At 31.7% G+C, this 27881-nt stretch overlaps 1 protein-coding gene across 2 annotated transcripts; it reads left to right on the top strand.

Moving 5' to 3' along the window:
• Positions 1 to 33: 33 nt before the first annotated feature.
• Positions 34 to 26650, top strand: LOC127716411 (fatty acid hydroxylase domain-containing protein 2-like). 2 transcript variants are annotated; one of them, XM_052222611.1, is made up of 7 exons: positions 34 to 99; positions 9544 to 9692; positions 12527 to 12630; positions 14941 to 15062; positions 18440 to 18645; positions 20767 to 21039; positions 23589 to 26650. In XM_052222611.1, exons 2-7 carry the CDS (start codon positions 9547 to 9549, stop codon positions 23773 to 23775), a joined length of 1038 nt encoding a protein of 345 aa, XP_052078571.1. In that variant the 5' UTR covers positions 34 to 99; positions 9544 to 9546; the 3' UTR covers positions 23776 to 26650. The 2 variants fall into 2 exon arrangements, with proteins under 2 accessions (XP_052078571.1, XP_052078570.1); XM_052222610.1 differs by having other exon boundaries at positions 40 to 118.
• The last annotated feature ends 1231 nt before the right edge of the window (positions 26651 to 27881 follow it).

The following is a 27881-nucleotide window of genomic DNA, read 5'->3' as shown; positions in this document are numbered from 1 at the left end:
GTTTTCGTATATAAGTGCGCATGTCAAAGATCAGTTTCCGTTTATAAATAAACAACTTTTTGTAACCACGAGTGTGTTTGCAGTGGTACAGTTCTACACGTAAGTAGGAGAAATGACAGTATGTATATTTGTTCTTAAAAAAGAATACTTGCTGGATAAATAATATTATTCCTTAAATAAATATTCATAGCATGGTATAAACTGTCACAAATATGTGCACACCCAAATGCAAGTAATGAGTATATTATTGTCAAGGTGAACTTTGGACCCCTTACATACATTGTTATTGTTATTGTGAAAATATATCGATGGTACCAGCGGGATTCGAACCCTTAATCTAAAGGAAGCGTTCTAACCGATTTAGCCAAGGAAAGTCTTCCCTAACTCAACAATTTAGACTAGCTTTATAATTATATCTCCAGTTAATGAGTTATACAACATTGTATTTGATAACTAATTTTAACATGCTTAACCTTAGCTTGTATAACTAATTGGTATCAGGTCGTTCCGGCCCCAAACCTAACCTGCCCAAGTCGATCCAGCCTACATCGATCTGGCCCCATAATAAATTAATGACTAATTTATGTTAAATTTGAAGGATTTGTTGACATATTTAACAGGTTGGGAACAAACCCGCTACATGGTGTTTTTACCTGTATAGAGTGATAATCCTTCTATAGAGGGATAAAATTATCCCTCTACAGATCGGTTTTTTTGTTTATACTGGATTTAAAGCAAAATAGGGCAGATTGGCATTTTCTTGTCATATTGGCTATAATCTATAGCATTGTATGCATCAATTGATGTACTTAATTTAATTTGTACATGCCCAGTTTACTGCTAAACTGACTGAATATACAATCTATTGTTCATCATAATTGAAAGCTGTGATGATCAGGTAAATTCTACTCAGTTATGCCTCACTGAACAGAATTTGTATTGTTAGATTTAACATAAAATTTAAAGGTCAACTGTCCCTTTTGTTGTTGATCAGGTGTTCAGATAGCTATACAATAGATTTCAAGTTCTGTCACTTTAGCAAAAAACTGGGCATCCCAATTTTTAATAAAGCGCATTTATTGATGCATTCAATGCTATAGATTATAGCCAATATAACTAGAAAATGCCAATCTGCCCTATTTTGCTTTAAATCCAGTCTAAACAAAAATACCCCTTTATAGAGGGATAATTTTATCCTTCTATAGAAGGATTATCCCTCTATACAGGTAAAAACACCATGTAGAGGGTTTGTTCCCAACCTGTTTAAATCAGGATAAACGGAATTTATAAAAAGTATCGATGCTTAATGACAGCAGGTAAGTGAAGTATGCCTAATATTTGAGTAACAATACTAACATTCAGATGAATTATTTTAAATCGATACGAAATGAGTATCATGATTGGTACTGTTTGTGAGGCAGCATCAGATAACTTGGAATATCATTGGGAAATTTTTTTTTATTTAATTCACACATAGAAGAGATAAATAGATATTTACAATCCAATAGAACATATAATTATGTAATCATCATAATGACTTTTTTAAATCAAATCAATAGTCTACATGTATATAATTGGTTTGTTTATTCAACAATTGTCTGATGATCGTGAACCAAATTAACTCCAGTCGTAATCACTTAATTCAATTAAAATCATGATTGATAAAATTTACTTAAGCATCAAGGTCTTTTATTTGAAGTTCTAATAATTAATTGTTATATTTTATCAGGTAACATGAAGAAGAAATGTACTATTATTTCTTTTCACCACTGTCTTCTCTGTGTTCTTTTTTTTATTTTTTGTACCATCGAATTGTGATATACTAAAAGAAAAACCCATCATGTCTCTTCTTTTATAGAAAGGATTTGGCAAATCAAACAACATTTCTCAATTTGAGAAGTTTTTATAACTTTAAACAAAAACAAAGTTTGTATACATCAGCTTGGGGATCGGCTTGTACAGTTGTGTATGTAACAATTTGTTATTACACCAGTTGAAAGACTTGTCAATTGAAAAATGCTAATTACTGCCGATTAATGTTGATGGTACTAAATTCTGTTATATATGTTATGATTATAATTATGCATACTCAATAGTCTTGAAAATTTGTAATATAAAAACATAATCAACATACTGCATAATCATCCGTATTCATTAAAGGTGATAAATTGATTTGAATTCAAATATTTTATATAAAAATATTGATATATTTTTATATGAATTCTTAATATAAATTTAAAAAACATATTCAAATAAATGTCTCATCTTATGAAAATTTAATGTTCAAGTATTCGTCAAAGGCCAACATTTTTACCATCTACATGTGTACCTTTTGTAATATTATAAAATTCATAAACATTTATGATTTACACTGAAAAGTGAATTCATATATATCTTTATCCATATTCCTGATAAATATTTTTTATATTTGGGCCAGATCGACTTTAAATATGGGACCGGATTGACTTGGGACGGATCGACTTTAAATATGTGGCAGGATTGACTTGGGATGGAACGACTTGGGACAGATCGACTTGGGGCCGGATCGACATGAAAGCTAACTAATTTAATATGTTTAACCTTAGCTTGTACAGAGACATTCATATACAAATGTATATATATGTCTCTGGCTTGTATAACTAATTTTAACCTATACAAATGCTATAACTGTATAATGGAGCATATGGGAATGCAGCCAGAGTATAAATCTCAATAAACGAGATTTAAAACCATAATGATTTTCACAATTATTACCATAGTTTTGTTATATCTGAACTTCGAAGAAAAAACTAAGAAAGAAGAAAGCAATCACAGGGGACTTAGATGTGGCTGATTGAATTTTTAGACACAGGAACAACAGATGTGACATGAGGCCACTTGGCCAATTTACCCTCTTTGCACCAGCCGATATATATATATATCAATACATCATGTACATCTACATGTACCAATGGTGGAAATCGAACCCACGTATGCCAACTCTGTAGTCCTATGTATAAAAATGAACAAGAATCTGCTTCCAAGCAAACAAACAAAAATATATATATACTAGTATTAAATGGAGAGAAAAAAATAATTAGGCCAAATAAACTAAAATTAAAAATGTGTTAATTCAATATTGATATACATTCCTAGTAAGGGTAGTTTGGTAGCCTGAATTTTTGGTTATTGACTACAGTTATTCTGTGTCAGAAACCTATTATATATCAAATATTGAATTACAATTCAAATTCAGACCTGTATCAAGCGCGAATATTGTGTCCATTTTTGCCCCAACTGTTCAGGGTTGGACCTCTGCGGTCGTATCCAGCTGCGCTCGGCGAAGCAATTTATTCTCATTGTTGAAGGCCGTATGGTTGCATTTAATTGCTTACATCCTCTTCATTTGAACTTTGGTGGATAGTTGTCTTATTGGCAATCATAACTCATCTGTTTATTTTTATATTTATACATAAATAAACAGATAAAGTCAAAGATTTTATTGATATAATAAAATCAAATTTTTTTTAAATACCTTGAAAAACTGAATATCAATTAATATTAATTATTCTAACATTGAAAAATTTAGTATGGGTTATAAAATAAATGATGCGCAATACTATGAACTGATTATTTGAGATTACACTAATAATGTTTTGTATATATATACAAAGCAATTTATGTGTCTGAACAGAAAACAAAATCTTTAAATATATATTCTGTATTTAAATCTGAATTCATATGCATGTACAGTTACAAAATACTGGCAGCTAATAAAATTACAAAGCACAAATGTCTACTACGGTAGATAAAGTTGCCAAATTGTTTAAAAATATATGATCTACAAATAGATTTTGCCTATGTCCTATGTTAATTTTGTATGTTTCAAGGGTTAAACTTTTAGTTTAAGGTAGATCATGCATCAGGTGTCTTTTTCTGAGCATCAATTCTGGGCATGTTGCAATGCAAAAATACTTTTGTGGATTAATTTTTTTTTACCATGTATCATTCAATATACAACAAAAACATCTAAAACTTTAAATTTTAAGATTATACTATCAAAATATTAAGTGTCGTTAAGTGTATTGAAAAATTTCAGAAAAAAATCTTTTAATATCAAGGGCAGATAATTATACTGAATTTGATAGGACAATTAAATTTTTTTTCATTTTTCAAGAAAATAAAGCCTGTGACCCCCTATTTTTATACGACCGCAAAAAAATTTGTGAGGTATATTGGTATGACGTTGGCTTAGTCGTCGTCGTCGTCGTTGTCGTCCGAAGACACATTGGTTTTCGCACTCTATCTTTATTTTGAGTGAATGGATCTCTATGAAATTTTACCATAAGGTTCAATACCACAAAAGGAAGGTTGGGATTGATTTTGGGGGTTATGGTACCAACAGTTAAGGAATTAGGGGCCAAAAATAAGCATTTTTGTAACTTCCAGACATAACTTGTGTGTTAGTGTATGGATCTCTCTGACATTGTACCACAAGGTTCCATATCACAAAGGGAATGCTGGGATTGATTTTGGGGGTTATGGCTCAAACCATTTAGGAATTAGGGGCAAAAAAGGGGAAAAAAAGGTTGTCCTTGTTAATGGACAAATACTTTAGTACAAAACATAATTTAAAGCAGTGTAAGGGAGATAAATCAAATACATCATTTGAAATACCTCCCTTACACTGCTTTTAAATTATGTATAAAGTAATGGTTAATGAACAATTAAGACAATTTAAAACAGTGTAAGGGAGGTAATCCAAATACGTTTTGATTACTTCCCTTACACTGCTTTTAAATTATGTTTAAAGAAATGCATATTTATAAAGGAAGGGAAGACCAGTAAAAATATCTGCAAATGTTGCATCTTTTTTTTTTTTACAAAAAAATCCATATGAAAGATTTGACACCATATTTTAAAGATTAAGTTAGCACATTGGTAATTTGAATTGAGATTATGACCATATCTTGAGGGAAAGAATTTTTTGGGGGAAAAGGGGGGGGGGGGGGGGGTAAAAAGAAATTGTGGGGGGGTCAATTTTTTCTCATTTCAGATTTCAGAAATTAAAAACAATTATTCTTCAAATATTATTTTTTTTTCAAATTTCAAATATTGAAAAATTTCAAGAAGTAATCTTTAATTGCACAGTATAGCGCATTAGATTTGTAAAATCTTTGACCACATTTATTTATTTGTTATGCCAAATCTGACTGTGTATTTAGATTTTTAATTTTGGGTCCAGTTTTCAAATTGGTCTACTTTAAGGTCCAAAGGGTCCAAAATTAAACTTAGTTTGATGTTGACAAAAATTGAATATATGGGGTTCTTTGATATGCTGAATCTAAACATGTATTTAGATTTTTTATTTTGGGCCCAGTTTTCAAGTTGGTCCAAATTGGGGTCCAAAAATAAACTTTGTTTGATTTCAACAAAAATTGAATATATGGGGTTCTTTGATATGCTGAATCTAACCATGTATTTAGATTTTTTATTTGTGGGCCCCACTATCAAATTGGTTCATATTGAGGTCAAAAGGGTCCAAAATTAAACTTTGTTTTATTTCATAAAAAATTGAATTATTGGGGTTCTTTGATATGCAAAATCTAACCGTGTATTTAGATTTTCAATTTTGGGTCCAGTTTTCAAATTGGTCTACATTAAGGTCCAAAGGGTCCAAAATTAAACTTAGTTTGATTTTAACAAAAATTGAATATATTGGGTTCTTTGATATGCTGAATCTAACCATGTATTTAGATTTTTTATTTGTGGGCCCCGCTATCAAATTGGTTCATATTGAGGTCAAAAGGGTCCAAAATTAAACGTTTTATTTCATCAAAAATTGAATTATTTGGGTTCTTTGATATGCCAAATCTAACCGTTTATTTAGATTTTTAATTTTGGGTCCCCTTTTTAAAATTGGTCTACATTAAGGTCCAAAGGGTCCAAAATTAAACTTAGTTTGATTTTAACAAAAATTGAATATATGGGGTTCTTTGATATGCTGAATCTAAACATGTATTTAGATTTTTGATTTTGGGCCCAGTTTTTAAGTTGGTCCAAATTGGGGTCCAAAATTAAACTTTGTTTGATTTTAACAAAAATTGAATATATGGGGTTCTTTGATATGCTGAAACTAACCATGTATTTAGATTTTTTATTTGTGGGCCCCGCTATCAAATTGGTTCATATTGAGGTCAAAAGGGTCCAAAATTAAACGTTTTATTTCATCAAAAATTGAATTATTGGGGTTCTTTGATATGCCAAATCTAACCGTTTATTTAGATTTTTAATTTTGGGTCCCCTTTTTTAAATTGGTCTACATTAAGGTCCAAAGGGTCCAAAATTAAACTTAGTTTGATTTTAACAAAAATTGAATTCTTGGGGTTCTTTGATATGCTGAATCTAAACATGTGTTTAGATTTTTGATTATGGGCCCAGTTTTCAAGTTGGTCCAAGTTGGGGTCCAAAATTAAACTTTGTTTGATTTCAACAAAAATTGAATATATGTGGTTCTTTAATATTCTGAATCTAACCATGTATTTTGATTTTTGGGCCCCGTTATCAAATTGGTCCACATTGAGGTCAAAAGGGTCCAAAATTAAACTTAGTTTGATTTTAACAAAAATTGAATATATTGGGTTCTTTGATATGCTGAATCTAACCATGTATTTAGATTTTTTATTTGTGGGCCCCGCTATCAAATTGGTTCATATTGAGGTCAAAAGGGTCCAAAATTAAACGTTTTATTTCATCAAAAATTGAATTATTTGGGTTCTTTGATATGCCAAATCTAACCGTTTATTTAGATTTTTAATTTTGGGTCCCCTTTTTAAAATTGGTCTACATTAAGGTCCAAAGGGTCCAAAATTAAACTTAGTTTGATTTTAACAAAAATTGAATATATGGGGTTCTTTGATATGCTGAATCTAAACATGTATTTAGATTTTTGATTTTGGGCCCAGTTTTTAAGTTGGTCCAAATTGGGGTCCAAAATTAAACTTTGTTTGATTTTAACAAAAATTGAATATATGGGGTTCTTTGATATGCTGAAACTAACCATGTATTTAGATTTTTTATTTGTGGGCCCCGCTATCAAATTGGTTCATATTGAGGTCAAAAGGGTCCAAAATTAAACGTTTTATTTCATCAAAAATTGAATTATTGGGGTTCTTTGATATGCCAAATCTAACCGTTTATTTAGATTTTTAATTTTGGGTTCCCTTTTTTAAATTGGTCTACATTAAGGTCCAAAGGGTCCAAAATTAAACTTAGTTTGATTTTAACAAAAATTGAATTCTTGGGGTTCTTTGATATGCTGAATCTAAACATGTGTTTAGATTTTTGATTATGGGCCCAGTTTTCAAGTTGGTCCAAGTTGGGGTCCAAAATTAAACTTTGTTTGATTTCAACAAAAATTGAATATATGTGGTTCTTTAATATTCTGAATCTAACCATGTATTTTGATTTTTGGGCCCCGTTATCAAATTGGTCCACATTGAGGTCAAAAGGGTCCAAAATTAAACTTTGTTTGATTTCATCAAAAATTGAATTCTTTGGATTCTTTGATATGCTGAATCTAACCATGTATTTAGATTTTGGATATTGGACCATAATAGGTAAATTAAAAAAATATAAGTTCTTAGACCACATTCATTCTGTGTCAGAAACCTATGCTGTGTCAAATATTTAATCACCATCCAAATTCAGAGCTGTATCAAGCTTGAATGTTGTGTCCATACTTGCCCCAACTGTTCAGGGTTCGACCTCTGAGGTCGTATCAAGCTGCGCCCAGTGGAGCATTTTATTATTTTGTATTTCGGAAGGAATTAGGAAAAGCAATTCTCTCATTGAATTTTAACTAATTCTATTGTTTAATTTTTCCTCAATAAGGAATAATTAGATTTTTTCTATATAACCTTATGAATAACTGTGATTTTGTTCATTTCAATGTATTTCAACAAAGAAACAAGGTCTGTGACCCCCACTTTTTATATTGAAATTTGAAAGCACATTGACCCAGAAGTCTTTTACAGAAGTTTAAGAAAAATCTTATCGTCGAACATTTAGACACTGCAGCTACCTGAAAACAAAACATGACTTCAACAAGTCAACTAATGTTAAGCAAAAAATATTTGACCTGTATCAAAATGTTGCAGTTAATATGTTACCAAAATTTGAGACATTAATAGACAATATTAATTGCACAAACATGTTAACATAAAATGGTTACGGCATGATCACATGATCACATGATGACCTGATGATCAAATACAAACAATAACACAAACAATTGTAGAATTATATAAAGTGACAGCAGCTTTCATATGATATGAGAATTTTTTTTAAAAAGTCTTCAAGACCCCATATAGATCTACTTAAGAAATCAAATAAAGTGTTTTCATCCCATTTTATAAAACATAAACAAGTCTTTATTAAATTTTCATTAAATACGTGTAGTTTATAGGCAAGTCAAAATTGTAAATTAATTTTTATAAAACATAATTTGACTATGCAGGTCCAAATATTCATTGCTATTAGATCATGAGTTGTATTTTCAGTTTTTGGCCTGCCATTGTGTTTTAAAGTCATAAATCATAAAAAAAAAAAATCAGAATTTTAACCTTTTTTCAATGAAAAGGCCTTACTATGAGTAATAGTAGTATAAGTACCGTAGAATGAAGATGCTTCCTAAAGACCACTCTCTGTGCAGGACACAACAAACTATACCTTCAAGCATCTCATCAGCAAATGATCAGTCTGAGGGTCAATAAGTAATTCACCAAATCAGCATGAACCAAGTTTTTCCATAGGGGTACATGTATCAACCTTCTGGGACTTGATTATCATACAAGTGTGTGTGCAATTACCCGGTAACATATTTTATATAAAAAGTCCCACTTATGTATCAGCAACTGCTCAGGGATCCTAAACCATTTGAAAGAATTTTATGAAACTTTCACAGAATCTAAACTCCCCCTAAACCTGCGTATAGATATAAATATGATTTTTGGTATGTGTACCTTAATGTATGATGATGGCCTATAGATGGAGTTTGTTTTTCGTTCCATGGCATGTTGACCAACTTTTCACAGAATTAAGTATAGATCTAGTATGTACCTATTTGGCTAGAACAATTTCATGACTGACTCTCCCCATACAACAAATACATGTACAAAATACTACATTATGTATTTATCGGTGTTGATAGCCACACTATAAATCCATCAAATCAGACAAGTGTTACCAGTCTATGTCCCCCTTAACCATTTTAACTTAAAGGAAGTCTGAAAAATGTTCATTTAGCAATTAGGCAACAATAAGGATGCGACAGGGGCTTGACACTTGTCTTACTGACACATTTAAAAGGTTATATGTTTTAAAGTAAGTTAACCAGCATTGCATTACAAGCTAGCATAACACAAATTCATAACACAAAAGATGAATCAGTTGAATATCACACACTAATCAAGGCACCATACAAAAGTTCTTTGGAGTCAACACTGTTTCATGTTTATGTAAACAGTTGATGGATTCATTGTTTATTTTTGTTTATTTTTACAGAGGATGGCTGAAGTACAACCTTCACCACCAGTTAACATGGTTACAGATCAAAACAGAAGAGTTCAGCTTGTTGACTCTGTAAAGAAAGCCTTGTTTGTTATAGGATCACCACTTTTGATATTTATAGCATTCAGAAATTCTGTTGTATGGTGAGTATTTTGTAGCAACATAGTTGTAGACTATGGGACAACAGTCATGACAGTAATATCAAGAATTGTCAGTCAATAAGTAGACTTCAACAGTTGACAAGTTTATGGAATATTATTGACTCTAAATCACTTACTAATGATATATATATGGGAATAAATTTAGCATTTACCTATAAAGGACGCCCTCCCCCCACCAAAAAAAACCCCAAAAACCCACAAACTGTAGGAAGCAATAAAATGTAATATTTTCGTATCTTGTGAAAACTAAAGAAGCTCCCTTTACAGATATTAGAATTAGATAGTTATGCCCCCGCCGTAGCAGAGGGGGCATTAAGTTTTACCCTTGTACATCCGTCCGTATTTACGTCCCAAAGTTGGTTTCCGTTTTCTAACTTTAGTTTGCCACAACCAAAAGTTATGAAACTTATCCACAATGCTTATTACCACAAAACACAGATCAAGTTTGAAAATTAGTGTCGTCACTATAACAGTTCTAGAGTTATGCCCCTTTACAAATTGAAAAATTGCTGAATTTTTCGTTTCCATTCTCCAACTTTAGTTTGCCTCAACCAAATGTTATGAAACTTATACACAATGCTTATTACCACATAATACAGATCAAGTTTGTAATTGGGTAGCGTCACTTTTACCGTTCTTGGGTTATGCCCCTTTATAAACATAAAAATTGTTGAATTTTTCAATTCTGTTCTCTAACTTTAGTTTGCCCTAACCAAATGTTATGAAACTTATACACAATGCTTATTACCACAAAATACAGATCAAATTTGAATATTGGTTGTATTACTTTTACTGTTCTAGAGTTATGCCAGTTTACAAATGGAAAAATTGCTGAATTTTTCGTTTCTGTTCTTTAACTTAAGTTAGCCTCAACCTCATGTTATGAGACTTATACACAATACTTATTACCACAAAACTCAGATCAAGAACAAATTTGGGTAGCGTCACTTTTACCGTTCTTCAGTTATGTCCCTTTATAACTTCATATGATATGCAAGCGGGGGCATCATCTGTGTCTGATGGACACATTCCCCATTTTTATACGACCGCAAAACATTTTTTGGGATCGTATAATGGTATGATGTCGTCGTCCGAAGACACATTGGTTTCCGGACAATAACTTTAGTTTAAGTGAATGGATCTCTATGAAATGTATTAAGAAGGTTCAATACCACAAAAGGAAGTTTTGGATTGATTATGGGGATGATGGTCCCAACCGTTTAGGAATTAGGGGCCCAAAAAGGGCCCAAAACAAGCATTTTTCTAGTTTCAGGATAATAACTTGTGTATAAGTATTTCGATTGCTCTGAAATTGTAAGACAATGTTTAATACCACAAGTGGAAGGTTGGGATTTATTTTAGGGGTGATGGGGCCAACAGTTTATAGGAATTAAGGGCCAAAAACAAGCATTTTTCTAGTTTCCAGACAATAACTTGTGTGTAAGTGTATGGATCATTCTGACATTGTACCACAAGGTTCCATATCACAAAGGGAAGGCTAGGATTGAGTTTGGGGTTAATTGCCCAAATATGTAGGAAATAGGGGCCAAAAACAAGCATTTTTCTAGTTTCCAGACAATAACTTGTGTTTACGTGTATGGATCTCTCTGAAATTGTACTACAAGGTTCCTTACTACAAAGGAAAGGCTAGGATCGAGTTTTGGGGTTATTGCTCCAAGGGGGGTTTCAAAAAAGTTGGGGGACGGGGGATTTTTTTTTCCAATTTTTTCAGAGGATTCATATTTTTTTTTTCAAAATTTTCAAATTTAGATTTTTTGAAAAGTTTCAAGAAGAAATCTTCAATTGCACAGTATTGCGCAATATATTTGTAAGATCTTTGACCACATTTATTTTGTGTCAGAAATCTATATTATGTCAAAAATTTGATCACAATCCAAATTCAGACAGTATCAAGCTTGAATATTGTTTCCAAATTTGTACCAACTGTTCAGGGTTTGACCTCTGCGGTCGTATCAGGCTGCACTCAGCGAAGCATTTTATTTTTAAATGAACTAGATAGTTCCTGCAATGTACTTTAGTTTTTAGATGTATAACCTGAAGATATATGTTAATATGTAAGTAATAATAAGTCTTCAGACTACCAGGGTTATACATGGAATCATTTATAACTTTAGCCTGTTAAAAAACAATGTCTTAACATCTATTGATATAGTAAATATATGTGCCTAATCTTTCAACTATAGCGAATATAAGGATAGGTAGAACAACTCAGAGAGAGGTCCAGTTATTAAAAGAAAAAGCTTAATAAATTATTTTTTATGTACATTTTCTCATTAAGAGCCTCAAATACATGTTATATCAGATGATGACATGAGATTTCTGTAATGGATGGATCTACCAAGATTTTATCATTTTGAACATTTTATTGGAGATTATATCATTTTGAATATTTCATTGGAGATTATATCATATTGAACATTTCATTGGAGATTATATCATGTATTTCATATTGAATATTTCATTGGAGAATATATCATATTGAACATTTTAAGCTAAGATTTTATAATAGTGAAATTTTTAACGGAGTTCATATCATCTTGAACAATTTTTATATTGAAATTTTAACGTAGATTTCTTTGAACATTTTCAACGGCTTTGACCTTAAACAAAAGGTTATATTCATTTCAATAGATGTCTCTGTATGAACGCTACAGCTGTGTAGACATCACAACATGGAGATTCAAACTGATACTTCTTCTACTATATGATAAATTTATAAAACGTTACTGGTGGAAAAGAAGTATGAATATTGTGACCTCTGTACTGTTTAACTGTCAATATGTTACTATATTTAGGCATCTACAACAATTCTGGGGAGCATCTGGGAATTTCTGGCAGAATTTATGGGACAGTGTGTATGACTTGTTTGGAAGGAATGATCTGGCAGTAGGAGTTATAGGTAAGGTCTAACTGTTTGGAAGGAATGATCTGGCAGTAGGAGTTATAGGTAAGGTCTAACTGTTTGGAAGGAATGATCTGGCAGTAGGAGTTATAGGTAAGGTCTAACTGTTTGGAAGGAATGATCTGGCAGTAGGAGTTATAGGTAAGGTCTAACTGTTCAGAAAGCAAATCCTGGTTGAAAAGGTTACATTCAATGTATTTTTATATTTTGGGGAATTTGATGAAGAGAATTGTACATTTGTACCTGTTTGTATATTTTTGGGGTATTTGGTGAAGAGAATTGTACATTTGTACCTGTGATTTATATTTTGGGGGTATTTGGTGAAGAGAATTGTACATTTGTACCTGTGATTTATATTTAGGGGTATTTGGTGAAGAGAATTGTACATTTGTATCTGTGAATTACATGTATTTACATGTACAGTACCCACACAGTGTTTCAGTTACAAATCACCTTGCTAGTGAATTTTCCAATCTTATTGTCCCCCGCGCAACGCGTTGCAGGAGGACATAGAAATACCGGGCGTCCGTCTGTTCGGTCTTGTTAGCGCTCTCACATGTACAATTCTAGACAGATTTTTAACAAACTTATATCATACATTGTAGGTTTATATCAGCAATGTCTCGGACAAGTTCGAAAATCATTGACGATCAATTATTTTTAAAAGAGTTAGGCCCCTTGGAAATATTAATTGTATGTAAAATTGCATTGTTAGCGCTCTCATGGGTACAATTCTTGCCAGAATTTTATGAAAATTATATCATAGGTTTATATAAACAATATCTTTGACACCTTCGAAAATAAGTGCTGATCAAATATTTTTAACAAGTTATGCCCCTTGGAAATATTAATTATATTGGAAATCACATTGAATTTACTCTGAAGCATTCATTTCTCTAAGATATTTATGAACAGTTTTAAAGAACAAAGAAAAGTGTATTTTTTAGTTATTGCCCTTGTACTTTGGAAGTTGGATAGATCAAATATGTGCAATGCACGGGGACATTAGAACTCTGTTCTTTTATTAGAATTAGATCTCTCACTGTGCCCCATCAGATTTTTTTGCAGGGCATATATATAAGAAATAGACATCACATAAGAGTTAATGTTCCCTGGGGTGGATTTAGGGTTCAAGGATAGGGGTAGAAGCATAATTTAAAATAATGGTAAAAATAGATTTTTTTGGCTTTTAACTTGTTAGCTTAAAATATTTTTTCAATCATAGGGGGCATATGCCCTCTACCCTCCCCACCTACAGTCAGGGGTAATACTAGTGTTTTTTATTTACTGATACAGTTAAATTGTGTTGGAGGTAGAGTTATATCCCTTAGACATTCAGATTTTTTTTTTTACTTATATACCGGTAGGTAAAAAAGTCTTATTTTCTTCTTTTTTTTGAATTTCTTTTCTTTTGACTTCATTGCTCTAATAGAGTGTTTTATTGTCTGCAATTAAAAGTTGTCTTTATTATTCATAAAAGCATAATTTCATGGACAATAAAAATCTCTCTTTTATCTGTTATCTTCAAAATACTGCACATTTACAAGCCTCCAGGGAGCAATTTTTGAAGGCCTTGCACATTTACTTTAGAACTGTGCACACTTGATTTCTTTGTTTAGTTTTTGAGAAGAAAGGTTGAACTCTAATTGAAAAATAATTAGCAAACCAGAAAAATTTGGTTAAGGTCTCTTTTGACTGCCCAAAACTTGTGAATTTAAAGGGGTGTTAAACATAACAGTTGTTCTGAAATGCTAAAAAAGTAAATGAAATAACACATTTTATAAATATGTTTTTATAAATAAGAAGATGTGGTATGAGTGCCAATTAGACAACACTCCATCCAAGCCACAATGTATAAAAAGTAAACAATTAAAGTTAAAGGTACGACTTTCAACAAGGCGCCATGGCTCACACCGAAACAGCAAGCTATATAGGGCCCAATAACGACTAACAAGTGTAAAACAATTCAAACAGGAAAACCAATGGTCTAATCTATATAAAAAAACAAGAAACACTTATGAACCACACCAACAAACGATTTTGCATGTATTTAAACCCATGCAATAAGTGCCTTACACTTAACGTTTTACGTATATGTTACCCAAAAAAGATTGGTGAACAAAAATAAATGATGCAAAAAATATGCCTTTGGCATAGTAAACAACTAATATGACATAAAATTGAGAATAGAAATGCAGAATGTGTCAAAGAGACAACAACCCTACCAAAGAGCAGAAAACAGCCAAAGTGGTGGCAGTTGCTGAACAAATCAGCCTCAGTGTTACTACATGTGATTTATCATTACAGGAACAATTCTATTCACTAATGGTGTAATATGGGGTGCCAATGCTTTATTACTGATCTTAGATGCCACAGGAAAACCTGGTTTTCTGCTAAAGTATAAAGTTCAAGAAGACAAAAATGTACCAGTAAGTTGTAAATACTCATGCATTGACAACAATTAATTATTGTTATTATAACTTACATAAGTGATAAACAATTCTATTGGGTAACACGTTTATAATCATGTGATATGGAAGAATTCAGTTAAGGTGGTACAAAACACTACAGGGAGATAACTCTATAAAAATCAGCTGAACGTTTTAATCACGTTCTATTGTTAAGGAGATATCAAGCTTCTCAATGATCAAAATTAGTGTTTGTCAAACTGGTATATATTGAATGAAATTTTTCCGATATAGTGTGTGGTTCAAGTTTTTTGAAATTTTTATATTTTTGTCAAAGGGTCAGAGAAGATATTTTGACAAAATTTTATGAAAAGTAAACAAGCCAAATTAATTTTAGTCAAGGTGTTTGGTACCGCCTTAATGTTCATTTAAGGTCAAGTTAACAGTCATTTGACAGTTAATGGGTTATGTCACAGATTTTCTTACCATTTTGCATACAACTTTAATTTGGCTCGTTGAACTTGAACTGAAAATCAAAATAATAATGCATTTATCTGGTTTATTTTCTAAAATATAACTGATTGACTTCTTTCAAAATATGTGAACATTTGTGTAGAAAGCACATAAAATCAGTGAAAAAATTCTTAAATTTGTCTTAAATCATCAAATTTCAAATCCGTAGATTTTCCTTGAAAGACTATATTGTTGGTACTAAAATTTCCGTTTTAATCATGTAAATTATAACATATGATCAGTGACTTCATTTTAACAGTATGCATCATTCTAAGTGCTGTTCTAGGTGAAAAAATACCACAAAATGTTGAAATAATCATTACATCATTGCGTTGTAGGCCGTTAAACGTTGATTTTCGACGTTTTTCACTACCAACAAGATAACAGAATGGTTAATACACCAAAAATGTTGTCGGTGACCATATGATTATTTTATATCATTAAAATGGAAATTTATAATTTAACAACTTTACTTATTTAAGATAAATCTATGGATTTGAAATTGGAGATTTGATGATTTTTAAGACAAATGTAAGAATGTTTTTTGCCGATTTTATGTATTTTTATATGCCCATTTATGGTATACCGTTGTCCGTCTGTCCGTCATCAACATGTCGGACATTAACTCAAAAATGCTTTAACCAATTTGCATAAAACTTTGGTGAATTGTTATATCTATTGACGTGAGCTCCCTTTCGTTTTTTTTAAAATTTAGATTTTACGTTTCCGAGTTATGGGGTTTTATTCATTAAAAAAAGGGGGATTTTCCAGTTTTCTGACAATAAGTCAAGAATGCTTTCACCAACTTGCAAGAAATTGTGGTGAATTGATTATATCTCTTGACATGAGCTCCCTTTCGATTTTTATAAATTTTAGATTTTACGTTTCCGAGTTACAGGGTTTTATTCATAAAAAAGGGGGGATTCTCCAGTTTTCAGACAAAAACTCAAAAATGCTTTCAGCAATTCTTATGAAACTTTGGTGAATTGTTTGTATGTATTGATGTAAACTCCCTTTAGAATTTTATAAATTTTACATTTTACATTTCTGAGTTGTGGGGTTTTATTTATTAAAAAAAGGGGTGATTTTCCAGTTTTCGGACATTAACTCAAAAATGCTGTCACCAATTCTCATGAAACTTTGGTGAATTGTTTATATCTATTGATGTAAGCTCCCTTTTTATTTTCATAAATTTCTAATATGACATTGAGAATTAATTGAACTTTATTTGTTTATAGTCTGACAACAGATTTATTAAGTATTGCACATCAGCAAGAAATGTTTAATTGAATATAAATTCAATTCATATAACCAATTTCAAGTTCTTTGACTACATTTATTCAGAAACCTATAATATGTCAAATATTTAATTACAATTCAGACCTGAATCAAGCTTGAATATTATGTCCATTTTTGCCCCAACTGTTCAGGGTTGGACCTCTGCGGGCGTATCTAGCTGCGCTCAGCGAAGCAGTCAATTCTATACAAGTTTTCACCTATTTTGAAAGAATTCAATCAGTAATATTTCAGAAAATAAAAGAAATGAATACTTTTATTTGTAGAGGATAACAATCAAACTGGATGCACACATCAGTATAGAAAACTTTTAAAATCTGACCATTCTAATTATACACCCATATCACTTTTAAGTTGACTCTTATAGACTCAGAACTTTTAGAGCTTAACAGTGTAGACACCTATCTGTTGTTTAAACTGTTTGTTACTCTTTAGATATATTTTGGTTATGTTTGCCATTGAATTGCAGAACATCTCCTTTTATCCATATTTTGATGTGTTAATTAATCTTCCCCTAAATTCCAGACATGTGACTGAATTGCCAAGTCATAACTGGAGATTTGAAAATTTTCATCTGGAGTTTTAGCTGCATATCTAGAGATTTTTAATTGACATTTTATTGATGTTTTTGATGTTCACTTTGATAGTAAAACTACATATTTCCCATTTTTGTAAGATAAGATCATTAATTACCATTAATGATTTTTCTTACCAAGAAAAATGTAGAACTTTTGCTTTTGTCTGACATATTCAAAATTATGATTTTATAGCTTTGAACTTTATTTGGATTTAAAAAAAACCTCAAACATCTATTCATGATGAATTATAAGTCATGAGGAGGTTTAATGATGTATTCACTATCTTGTCCAATAACTAAGAACTTCATTTGTTTTTTAACTTTTTGGTGCCACAGGTACCTGTATCAGTAAACAAACCTTTTTATAAATCAAGTTATATTATTTTGTTGGTTTCTTTGAGTTTTTTTTCTACCAGAACTTATTGGTAGCAGATTTCTTAGTTATTAATAGACTCTCTAGAAAGTTCTTGCATGTTTGGTAGTATTTTACCATGGCCGTTGGGTGTGTATTCCAAGTGTTTGAAGAACGTCATACATGTACTAGAATTGTTTATGCATGGACCAAAGGGTGATTATTGAAGAAAACACTGACAACTTCGAACCCCGAATGTGTTGTATGTGTTTGAGAGGTAAAAAGTTTGTAAGTCAATTGTAGAATCAAAGTTAATTTCAGCTGACAATATATAATGGATTCTTAAAAATAATTTACAGTTAGAACAATAAACTGACTTCTGACAGAGAAATGGTTTAAATAAAATGCAATCAGTAGTTCCTGTTACCATTATTGTGATTAACTGGTGATTTGATTAATAGTAATACCTTGTATTTTAATCAAATAGCAGGTGGTCTTATGGTGGACAGAAAGGACCATCATAGTGGGCATTAATTTTTGGGCCACCATTTATCAGAGTATGTCCCAGGCTGTACTGTACATGTATTAATGTAGAAGACTGTGAAACTTTTCTTGTCTTATGTTACACATTTAGAAATATTTGATCTTTTTATTAAACAGGTTGATAGAAAGAAGTTAAAGAAGGCTGTGAAAATTGTTTTGTTTAATGGATTTGTTGTTTCCTTTCCCATGACATTGTTTGGATTTTATTTGATGAAATGGCGTGGCTGTGCCATTAGTGGTGAGATGCCTTCATTTGCCTGGGTTCTGTTAGAGCTAACTGTGTTTAGTTTGGTGGAAGAAATTGGATTTTACTACTCTCACAGGTACAATAAACATAGACAAGTTATTTAAAGTTGATACACATAAATTACAAGTAATATAAGCTCTGTAGATCCTGGGAACATCCTAAAGGTATAATACACAATACAGGGAACATCTCACAGGTATAATACACAATACAGGGAACATCTCACAGGTATAATACATTATACAGGAAATATCTCACAGGTATATATAATACACCATACAGGAAATATCTCACAGTTATGATATGATATTATTACAGGATTATTTCTGTATTGGCCTTTTTATTGGTTAGAGGCTTGATGGCCAGGGACCAAATACAAGACCAATACAGAAATAATAACGTAAGGATTTCACCCTTCTCAGTCACTATAAAACATAAATTGTAACCGAAAAGGTACTGACATTGAATGAGATTTTGGAAGAAAATAAAATATACACGTAAAATGGAGGTGGTTGGGAAGGAAAGAAATTACCAAACCCACAACCAACATACATTCTTAAAGTAATTATGCATACATTAAATAGACTTGTAAACCAATACAAGTATTTCAGGTTTCTTGGAGTCTCAGACTGACGCACTGTCTTCATTTTAAGTTTATATTTCAGAGTAATGGAGTATTTGAGACTAAACTTTTTATAATTCAGACTCAAGCACCTTCCCAGAAATTACATGATTATTTTATAACACAGACTGAAGCATTAAACATATTTTTTTTATATTTCAAACTTTTGCACTGCCCTTGACTTTAAATTTGATTTATATAAATTTACAACTGAATTTGTATTTTTGTGTATACCGGGTATTTAAAACTAAAACACAGCCTCAGATTTGATGTTTTTTTATATTACAGACTGATGCATCATCCGAGACTTTATAAGTACTTTCATAAGATACACCACAAATGGACAGCTCCAATAGGGATTATATGTATCTATGTTTTATATTACAGACTGATGCACCATCCCAGACTTTATAAGCACTTCCATAAGCTACACCATGAATGGACAGCTCCGATAGGGATTATATGTATCTATGTTTTATATTACAGACTGATGCACCATCCCATACTTTATAAGCACTTCCATAAGCTACACCATGAATGGACAGCTCCAATAGGGATTATATGTATCTATGTTTTATATTACAGACTGATGCACCATCCCAGACTTTATAAGCACTTCCATAAGCTACACCATGAATGGACAGCTCCAATAGGGATTATATGTATCTATGTTTTATATTACAGACTGATGCACCATCCCAGACTTTATAAGCACTTCCATAAGCTACACCATGAATGGACAGCTCCAATAGAGATTATATGTATCTATGTTTTATATTACAGACTGATGCACCATCCCAGACTTTATAAGCACTTCCATAAGCTACACCATGAATGGACGGCTCCAATAGGGATTATATGTATCTATGTTTTATATTACAGACTGATGCACCATCCCAGACTTTATAAGCACTTCCATAAGCTACACCATGAATGGACAGCTCCAATAGGGATTATATGTATCTATGTTTTATATTACAGACTGATGCACCATCCCAGACTTTATAAGCACTTCCATAAGCTACACCATGAATGGACAGCTCCAATAGGGATTATATGTATCTATGTTTTATATTACAGACTGATGCACCATCCCAGACTTTATAAGCACTTCCATAAGCTACACCATGAATGGACAGCTCCAATAGGGATTATATGTATCTATGTTTTATATTACAGACTGATGCACCATCCCAGACTTTATAAGCACTTCCATAAGCTACACCATGAATGGACAGCTCCAATAGGGATTATATGTATCTATGTTTTATATTACAGACTGATGCACCATCCCAGACTTTATAAGCACTTCCATAAGCTACACCATGAATGGACAGCTCCAATAGGGATTATATGTATCTATGTTTTATATTACAGACTGATGCACCATCCCAGACTTTATAAGCACTTCCATAAGCTACACCATGAATGGACAGCTCCAATAGGGATTATATGTATCTATGTTTTATATTACAGACTGATGCACCATCCCAGACTTTATAAGCACTTCCATAAGCTACACCATGAATGGACAGCTCCAATAGGGATTATATGTATCTATGTTTTATATTACAGACTGATGCACCATCCCAGACTTTATAAGCACTTCCATAAGCTACACCATGAATGGACAGCTCCAATAGGGATTATATGTATCTATGCTCATCCCTTAGAGCACTGTATCAGTAACTTGATGCCCATCATGATGGGACCAATAATAATGGGGTCACACTTAGCTACAGGTTGGATGTGGTTCTTCGCTGCTCTGGTTTCCACGACTATATCCCACAGTGGTTATCATTTCCCGTTCCTCCCATCACCAGAGGCACATGATTTCCACCATCAGAAGTAAGTTATATGTGAACTCAGTGTAATCACATCAAAAGTAAGTCATATGTGAACTCAGTGTAATCACAGTCAGAAGTAAGTCATATGTGAACTCAGTGGAATCACATCAAAAGTAAGTCATATGTGAACTCAGTGAAATTACATCAAAAGTAAGTCATATGTGAACTCAGTGTAATCACAGTCAGAAGTAAGTCATATGTGAACTCAGTGTAATCACAGTCAGAAGTAAGTCATTTGTGAACTCAGTGTAATCACAGTCAGAAGTAAGTCATATGTGAACTCAGTGTAATCACAGTCAGAAGTAAGTCATATGTGAACTCAGTGGAATCACATCAGAAGTAAGTCATATGTGAACTCAGTGTAATCACAGTCAGAAGTAAGTCATATGTGAACTCAGTGAAATCACATCAAAAGTAAGTCATATGTGAACTCAGTGTAATCACAGTCAGAAGTTAAGTCATATATGAACTCAGTGTAATCACAGTCAGAAGTAAGTCATATGTGAACTCAGTGTAATCACATCAGAAGTAAGTCATATGTGAACTCAGTGTAATCACACACAGTCATAATCAGATGTTATATATATAGTTTTACAAAATATCTTAAGAATGACTTTTAAGAATCTATACTATTTTTATTCTAGCCTTGGGTTAGAATAGCCAAATCATTTGATATTTCTGTTGGTCTAGCTGGAGGAAAGAATAGCCAAGACAATCTGTATTACCTTCTATCCAGTCTTTCTCATTGGCAATCATACCACATCTCCTTATTTTTATATTTTTTATTTAAGTTAGAATAAATAAAACAGTTTATATTAATTTTGGTCAAGACTAGGGTTAGAATGGCCAAAACAATTGTTGATAATTTGAGATTAGTCTTTGGTTGTGTTGTGAGCTGAACAAACTGATATAGATTGTGGTAAATAGTGAAAGGCAAAAAATTGGATTTTGTATTTTTTTTTACTCATCTTTTTATTAGTTATCTCCTACAGTTTCCATAAACATTTCATGCTGTCTTAAATTAATGTTAACAGCTGACTTCCATTGTCAAAATTTATGATGCTGTAACGGAAGAGCATGATTTTAACTAGAAAATCCCATTGTTACCTCCAGGACTCAAACCCAGGACCTCTGTGTTTGAAGTCAGTACTCTTAACAGACTGAGTTAAGAAGTACTTCCCTAGCTCAGCAGCTTAAGGCTTGCTAAGTAATACTTTTTAAGGAAAGCATACCTGTCCCAATAGAATTTACTATAACACTGAAAACTAAAATCAGTTTCCCAATTTGACTAATGGAAATGGCACAAAATCAATTAAAATTATGAGTTATGCCCCTTTATAAATGGAAAAATTGCTAAATCTGGCATGTCTGTTCTCTACTTTATATAGAAATAAGAAGATGTGGTATGATTGCCAATGAGACAACTCTCCATCAAAGTCACAATGTGTAAAAAGTTAACAATTATAGGTCAAGGTACGGCCTTCAACATAGAGCCTTGGCTCACACCGAACAGCAAGCTATAAAGGGCCCCAAAATGACTAGTGTAAAACAATTCAAACAGGAACACCAACGGTCGTATCTATATAAAAAACAAGAAACACTTATGTCATTTACTAGTGAAAATCATGCTCTTCCGTTATATAATCATAAATTTTGACCATGGAAGTCAGCCGTTATATTAATAGGTCAAAGTACTGCCTTCAACACGGAGTTTGCCTCAACCAAATGTTATGAAAATTATACACAATGCACAGATCAAGTTTGAAATTGGGTGGTGTCGTTATGCCCCTTTATAAATGGAAAATTGCTAAATCTGTCATTTACGTTCTCTAACTTTAGTTTGCCTCAACCAAATGTTATAAAACTTATACACAATGCTTATAATCACAAAACAGTGTTAACTATGTAAATCCTGCATCTGTATGTGGAAGTTGGCTCATGCATATTCTTCAAGTGGGGCATCTGTGGCCCATATATACATTCTCCATTTATTTACTTATCTTTTTGGTAGTTAGCTCCTACAGTTACCATAAATATTTCATGCAGTCTTAAATTAATATAACTGCTGACTTCCATTGTCAAAATTTATGATTCTGTAATGGAAGAGCTTGATTTTAACTAGAAAATGACAATGTTACCTCCAGGACTCAAACCCAGAACCTCTGTGTTTGAAGTCAGTACTCTTAACAGTCTGAGCTAAAGAAATACTTCCCTAGCTCAGCGGCTTAAGGCTTGCTAAGTAATTCTTTTTAAGGAAAGCATACTTGTCCCAATAGAAATTACTAAAACACTGAAAACTAAAATCGGTTTCCCAATTTCACTAATGCAAATGGTACAAAACCAATTAAAATTATGTAAAACTAGAACTAGGTAGATTCAGATAAACATGACATTTTCAATATTTCAATGATTTTCAATCTCCCTAGCAAATCACAAAACAAATGTCATTAAACTGACATACTTTGCTTTTTTTTTTTGCTTGAACCTTAATACACAAAAGTACACACACATATATTGCATACTGTATCTGATGATTTGATTGTTTTATAGGTTTACCAACTGTTTTGGAGTTCTTGGTGTACTGGATCGTCTCCATGGAACAGACAACAACTTCAGGTCCAGTAAAGCCTATGAGAGACACATCATGTTACTAAGTCTGACACCCCTGTCTCAACAGTATCCAGATACACCACCAAAACAATGTTTGGAGAAAACATCTGATTACAAACGTGATTAAAAGGTTTTAATACCACACACAATTGTGGGAAACAACCTATTTTACAATGTTTAATATTTGATTATTTTATGTCAACAATTTTTTTGTTACCCTTGTGTTAATGAAGAGCATATTGACTGACTTTTAACCTGTAGCCATTGAAAGATATATTATAGGTTGTTAGACCAGATTTGCTGTTGTGATCTGATGTGTGAAAGTTATTTGATCTGTTTTACAGCTTTGCTGTTATTTTTTTATGTCCATATGTTATTATTCGGCTAGTCAATTTGAGTCAGTATAATTATTTGTTGCGATGTCAAACTTAATACTAATATTTCAGAATTAAGACTTTGGTATTACTTTTTAGGGCAGCCTTAAGGTTTCAATGACTTTTATATCTTATACATTTGTTTCTACTGTATTGATTGAAGTTGTTTATGGATATACCTTGTGTTTGATGCTATTGTATCTGACAGGTTTCATATAAAATTAATCTCAGTCTCAGAGCTCATTTACATTTAGTTTAAATCAAATAATGCATTAGGTGAGACAGTCTACTGTTTCCACACTTGTTTTAAATTTGGTTATTTTTACAGATTAATGACACCCAGTATAATTTATTAGTTAAGGATGTTTGCTACTCTGTTTCAAAATAACAAGCTTTTTAAAAGACTCTTATAAATTGAAAGTATAAGAATAAAGGAACTAAACAAGCAGAAAAAAGGGTTCGTGTGTTTGTTTTCGAGATATAAGCCATTGAAAATTTGATGGGAATTGATTCTCTCTAGATTTTTCATACATTTAACATTGGCACCTTTTTTCTTTCATAAACTATAAAAAAAATAACAAGGATTTTATAAGATTTTCATAATATATGGCCTTTAAACTATATGTAATAAAATTATGAAAAGAAAAGTATGGGTTTGCAAGCAACATTTGTAATGGCACTACATGGATAAAACCAGAGGATTCCAAATATCTGGCAAAAATTCAAAAACAAGAGCGAACATCCTTAACTTCCAGAATGTATTATAATAATAAATATTCAATATATGTTTATATCAGTTTAGAAATGACTAGAGCAGAAACTGTCATTCAATATAAGATAAACTTATATAAATAGATCCATTGATTGAATGATGGATGGTGCTTCACACTATATTTGGCACATTTAGCTATATCAAGGCAGTTTTTATTGCTAGCTCATGGTGTATGTTTTGCTTTGACTTATAATTATTGATTGTCCTGTTGGTATATTCTGCCTCTTGTTATATATAGAAATTATATTTACTTTTATTAATTATGCCTTTGAATAAAGTAAATTGAATATTGGACTAAATAGGTCACTAATGTTAAGATACATTGTACTTAAAGGATAAATGTACCTTGTAAGTTAAAAATGTAACTTACAAATTGTATAAGGAATTGCTGCCTAGACCATGTAGACTGCAAATTCTGTTTTATGTTTTACATATATTTAATTACCATGCAAAAAATAATGGTTAGTACTTTTATTAGTTATATTTACATTATCAGAGGATTCAAGAAACTATTAATTTGGTTACCTGTGAAAATACAGGTAAAAACTAAGAAGGGTACACTGATGGACACAAACACAGAAATAGTAACACCTGTGTTTGTTTGTCTTTATGTGCTACATTTTTGAATGTCATATAATTTGTACAGAAATTGTTATACTATTTATAAGGATTTAAAAGTGATGCAATTAAGACTAGAGGATGCTATGAGTTAAGTTAAGCAGCTGATGGCATTTTAACATATTTTAGCATAATTTGGATTGTGTTATAATTATTTAGTTTTTTCTTGCATTTCAATGCTTTCATAGATCTGCAAGTCTTGCCATGTTGTATTTGCAATACCTTTTTCTGATATTTGTTCTGTTATACACTAGTAGTTGTACTGTTAATAGTCTGTTGTCTTTAAGTCTCCCTCCATTGTCAACATAGTTGTTGTGATTGTGACTGTCGTCTGTCTATAATATTTCAAAACTATCTTTGGAAATCAAAGGCGCAATACTCACTCACAATCAACCTTAGGGTGTTGAATTAAATATTTTTGAGTGTAAAACAGGCAAAATGGTTGTACTTATGGCTCTTTTTAAATATTGATTAATTTCAGTTAAAAGTTCAGTAATAATTAGTTTCAGATAAATCACAAAATACTGTTCTTGATTTTTCACTTGCAATGATGTTTGATTTTTTTCTCTCGCCACAGTTAATCCACAAGCAAATTATCCCATTATGTGACGACTGTAAATTCTAGTATATAGTAGTTTTGAACATGGATTACCTGTCACAAATATGTAATAGAAATGAAGAAATTGCAAATTTTTAAGATAAACATGTTGTGAACTATGGGTCTGACGAGTGGGGATAAAAAACATTGAACATTTGAAAACTGTTAAACTGTGTAACCAGAATACAATATGCTATCTAGTTTAAACATTTAGATAAAATACTGTTAACCAACTTATTTTCTTGCTTACCTCTTTCTAGTAGATTTCTTGCTGACTTAGTTGCACTATTTCTTTTGTTCTTGGATTAATACTCATATGTTTCAAGTTTGACATCATTGTATTTGGGTTTTTTTTTTACTTGCTGAAGTCTTAAAATGAAATCACTCCCATTTATAAGTTGGTCAACAGTATGTCACTTAATCACTGTTGTGCTTTTCCTGGTAAAAAAAATACCAGATTGTAATTTTTGTATTAACTTTTGTTGCATTTAAAAAACAACAGTACATTATATAATAATAATAATATTTCATTATAACTTTAGTAACATTCTTGGTTTTGCTATTTTCAATGCAACAATCAATGCAGTTTTCTTTTTGTGATATTTGTCAATGTAAATAAAATATTATTTTTTGCTGAAAATTTTTTAATTTATTTTGTTAAACCGTGGATTTCAATGTCAAAAGAGTTTAAACTCATCATAGATAGCACATTTAAAACTTTGTACGCTGCCAGACACAAGTTTCATTTACAAAAGACTTATCAGTGACGCTCGAATCAAAGGGAGGAAACATCTGAATTTCTCTTATATTTTTACAAGTCCCTTTCTTGATGAAGGAAAATAAATCCAAGACCACAAAGACATGAACATTTCAACTCCCCCCCCCCTTTCCAGCATATTTTTATTATTTTTCAATAAAATAGTGTACTGTAAATTCAGAAATTATTGCATGCGTTTATTATTGCGATTTTTTAAAAATTGGAAAAAATACGAGATTAATTATTGTGATTTCAGGAAAAAGTGAATAGAAATACATGTATATGTATTAGATATCAGAATGCGAGGTCTTATTATTGCGATACTCATGCAATCGCATTATTCGCATTAATAAAAACCTCGCAATAATTTCTGAATTTACAGTATCAGTAGTGGAAACATAGCTTCAAGTTGGGAAGTTGTTTGTGACTTCAGGGAACTTTATTTAGATATGTAAAAATAAGGAGATGTGGTATGATTGTCAATGAGAAAACTATCCACCAAAGTTCAAATGAAGTGGATGTAAGCAATTATAGTCAACCATACGGCCTAAACAATGAGAAAAACCCATACCATAAAGTCTTCTATAAATGGTCGACATGAAAAATGTGAAACTATTCAATTGAGAAAACTAACAGCATATTCTATAACAAAACAAATAACGAAAAACGAATATGACAGACATGAACCAACAACAACCACTGAAATACAAGCTTCTAACTTGGGACAGGCACATAAAGAAAGTGGTGGAGTTAAACATGGTTGAAGGCGCCAACCATCTCTTGACCTGGGACTATGGTGCAACGGCACAACACAAGAACAAACTATTCAAAACAATAAACAAAATACACAAATATGAGAAACAGCAATAAATGACAATCACTCAATTACAGGCTCCTGACTTGGGACAGGCACATATAGAATGTTTGTTTTAATAGATACGCCTGTTATGGTTTCATTGACATTTATTACACCTTCGCTCAATTTCCAGATTTGTACTTATAGCAATATCACCAAATATTCATAGCATTGAATCAATATTGTCCACTTGAATTGTGTTGTCTAATTGATAAGTTACTGGAAGAACATGTTGAAACTTAGGATTTTTATCTAAAC

The sequence above is a fragment of the Mytilus californianus genome, unplaced genomic scaffold (genome assembly GCF_021869535.1).
Source record: "Mytilus californianus isolate M0D057914Y unplaced genomic scaffold, xbMytCali1.0.p SCAF_9, whole genome shotgun sequence".
Classification (NCBI taxonomy): Eukaryota; Metazoa; Mollusca; class Bivalvia; order Mytilida; family Mytilidae; genus Mytilus; species Mytilus californianus.
This window is presented reverse-complemented; position numbering and strand designations above follow the sequence as displayed.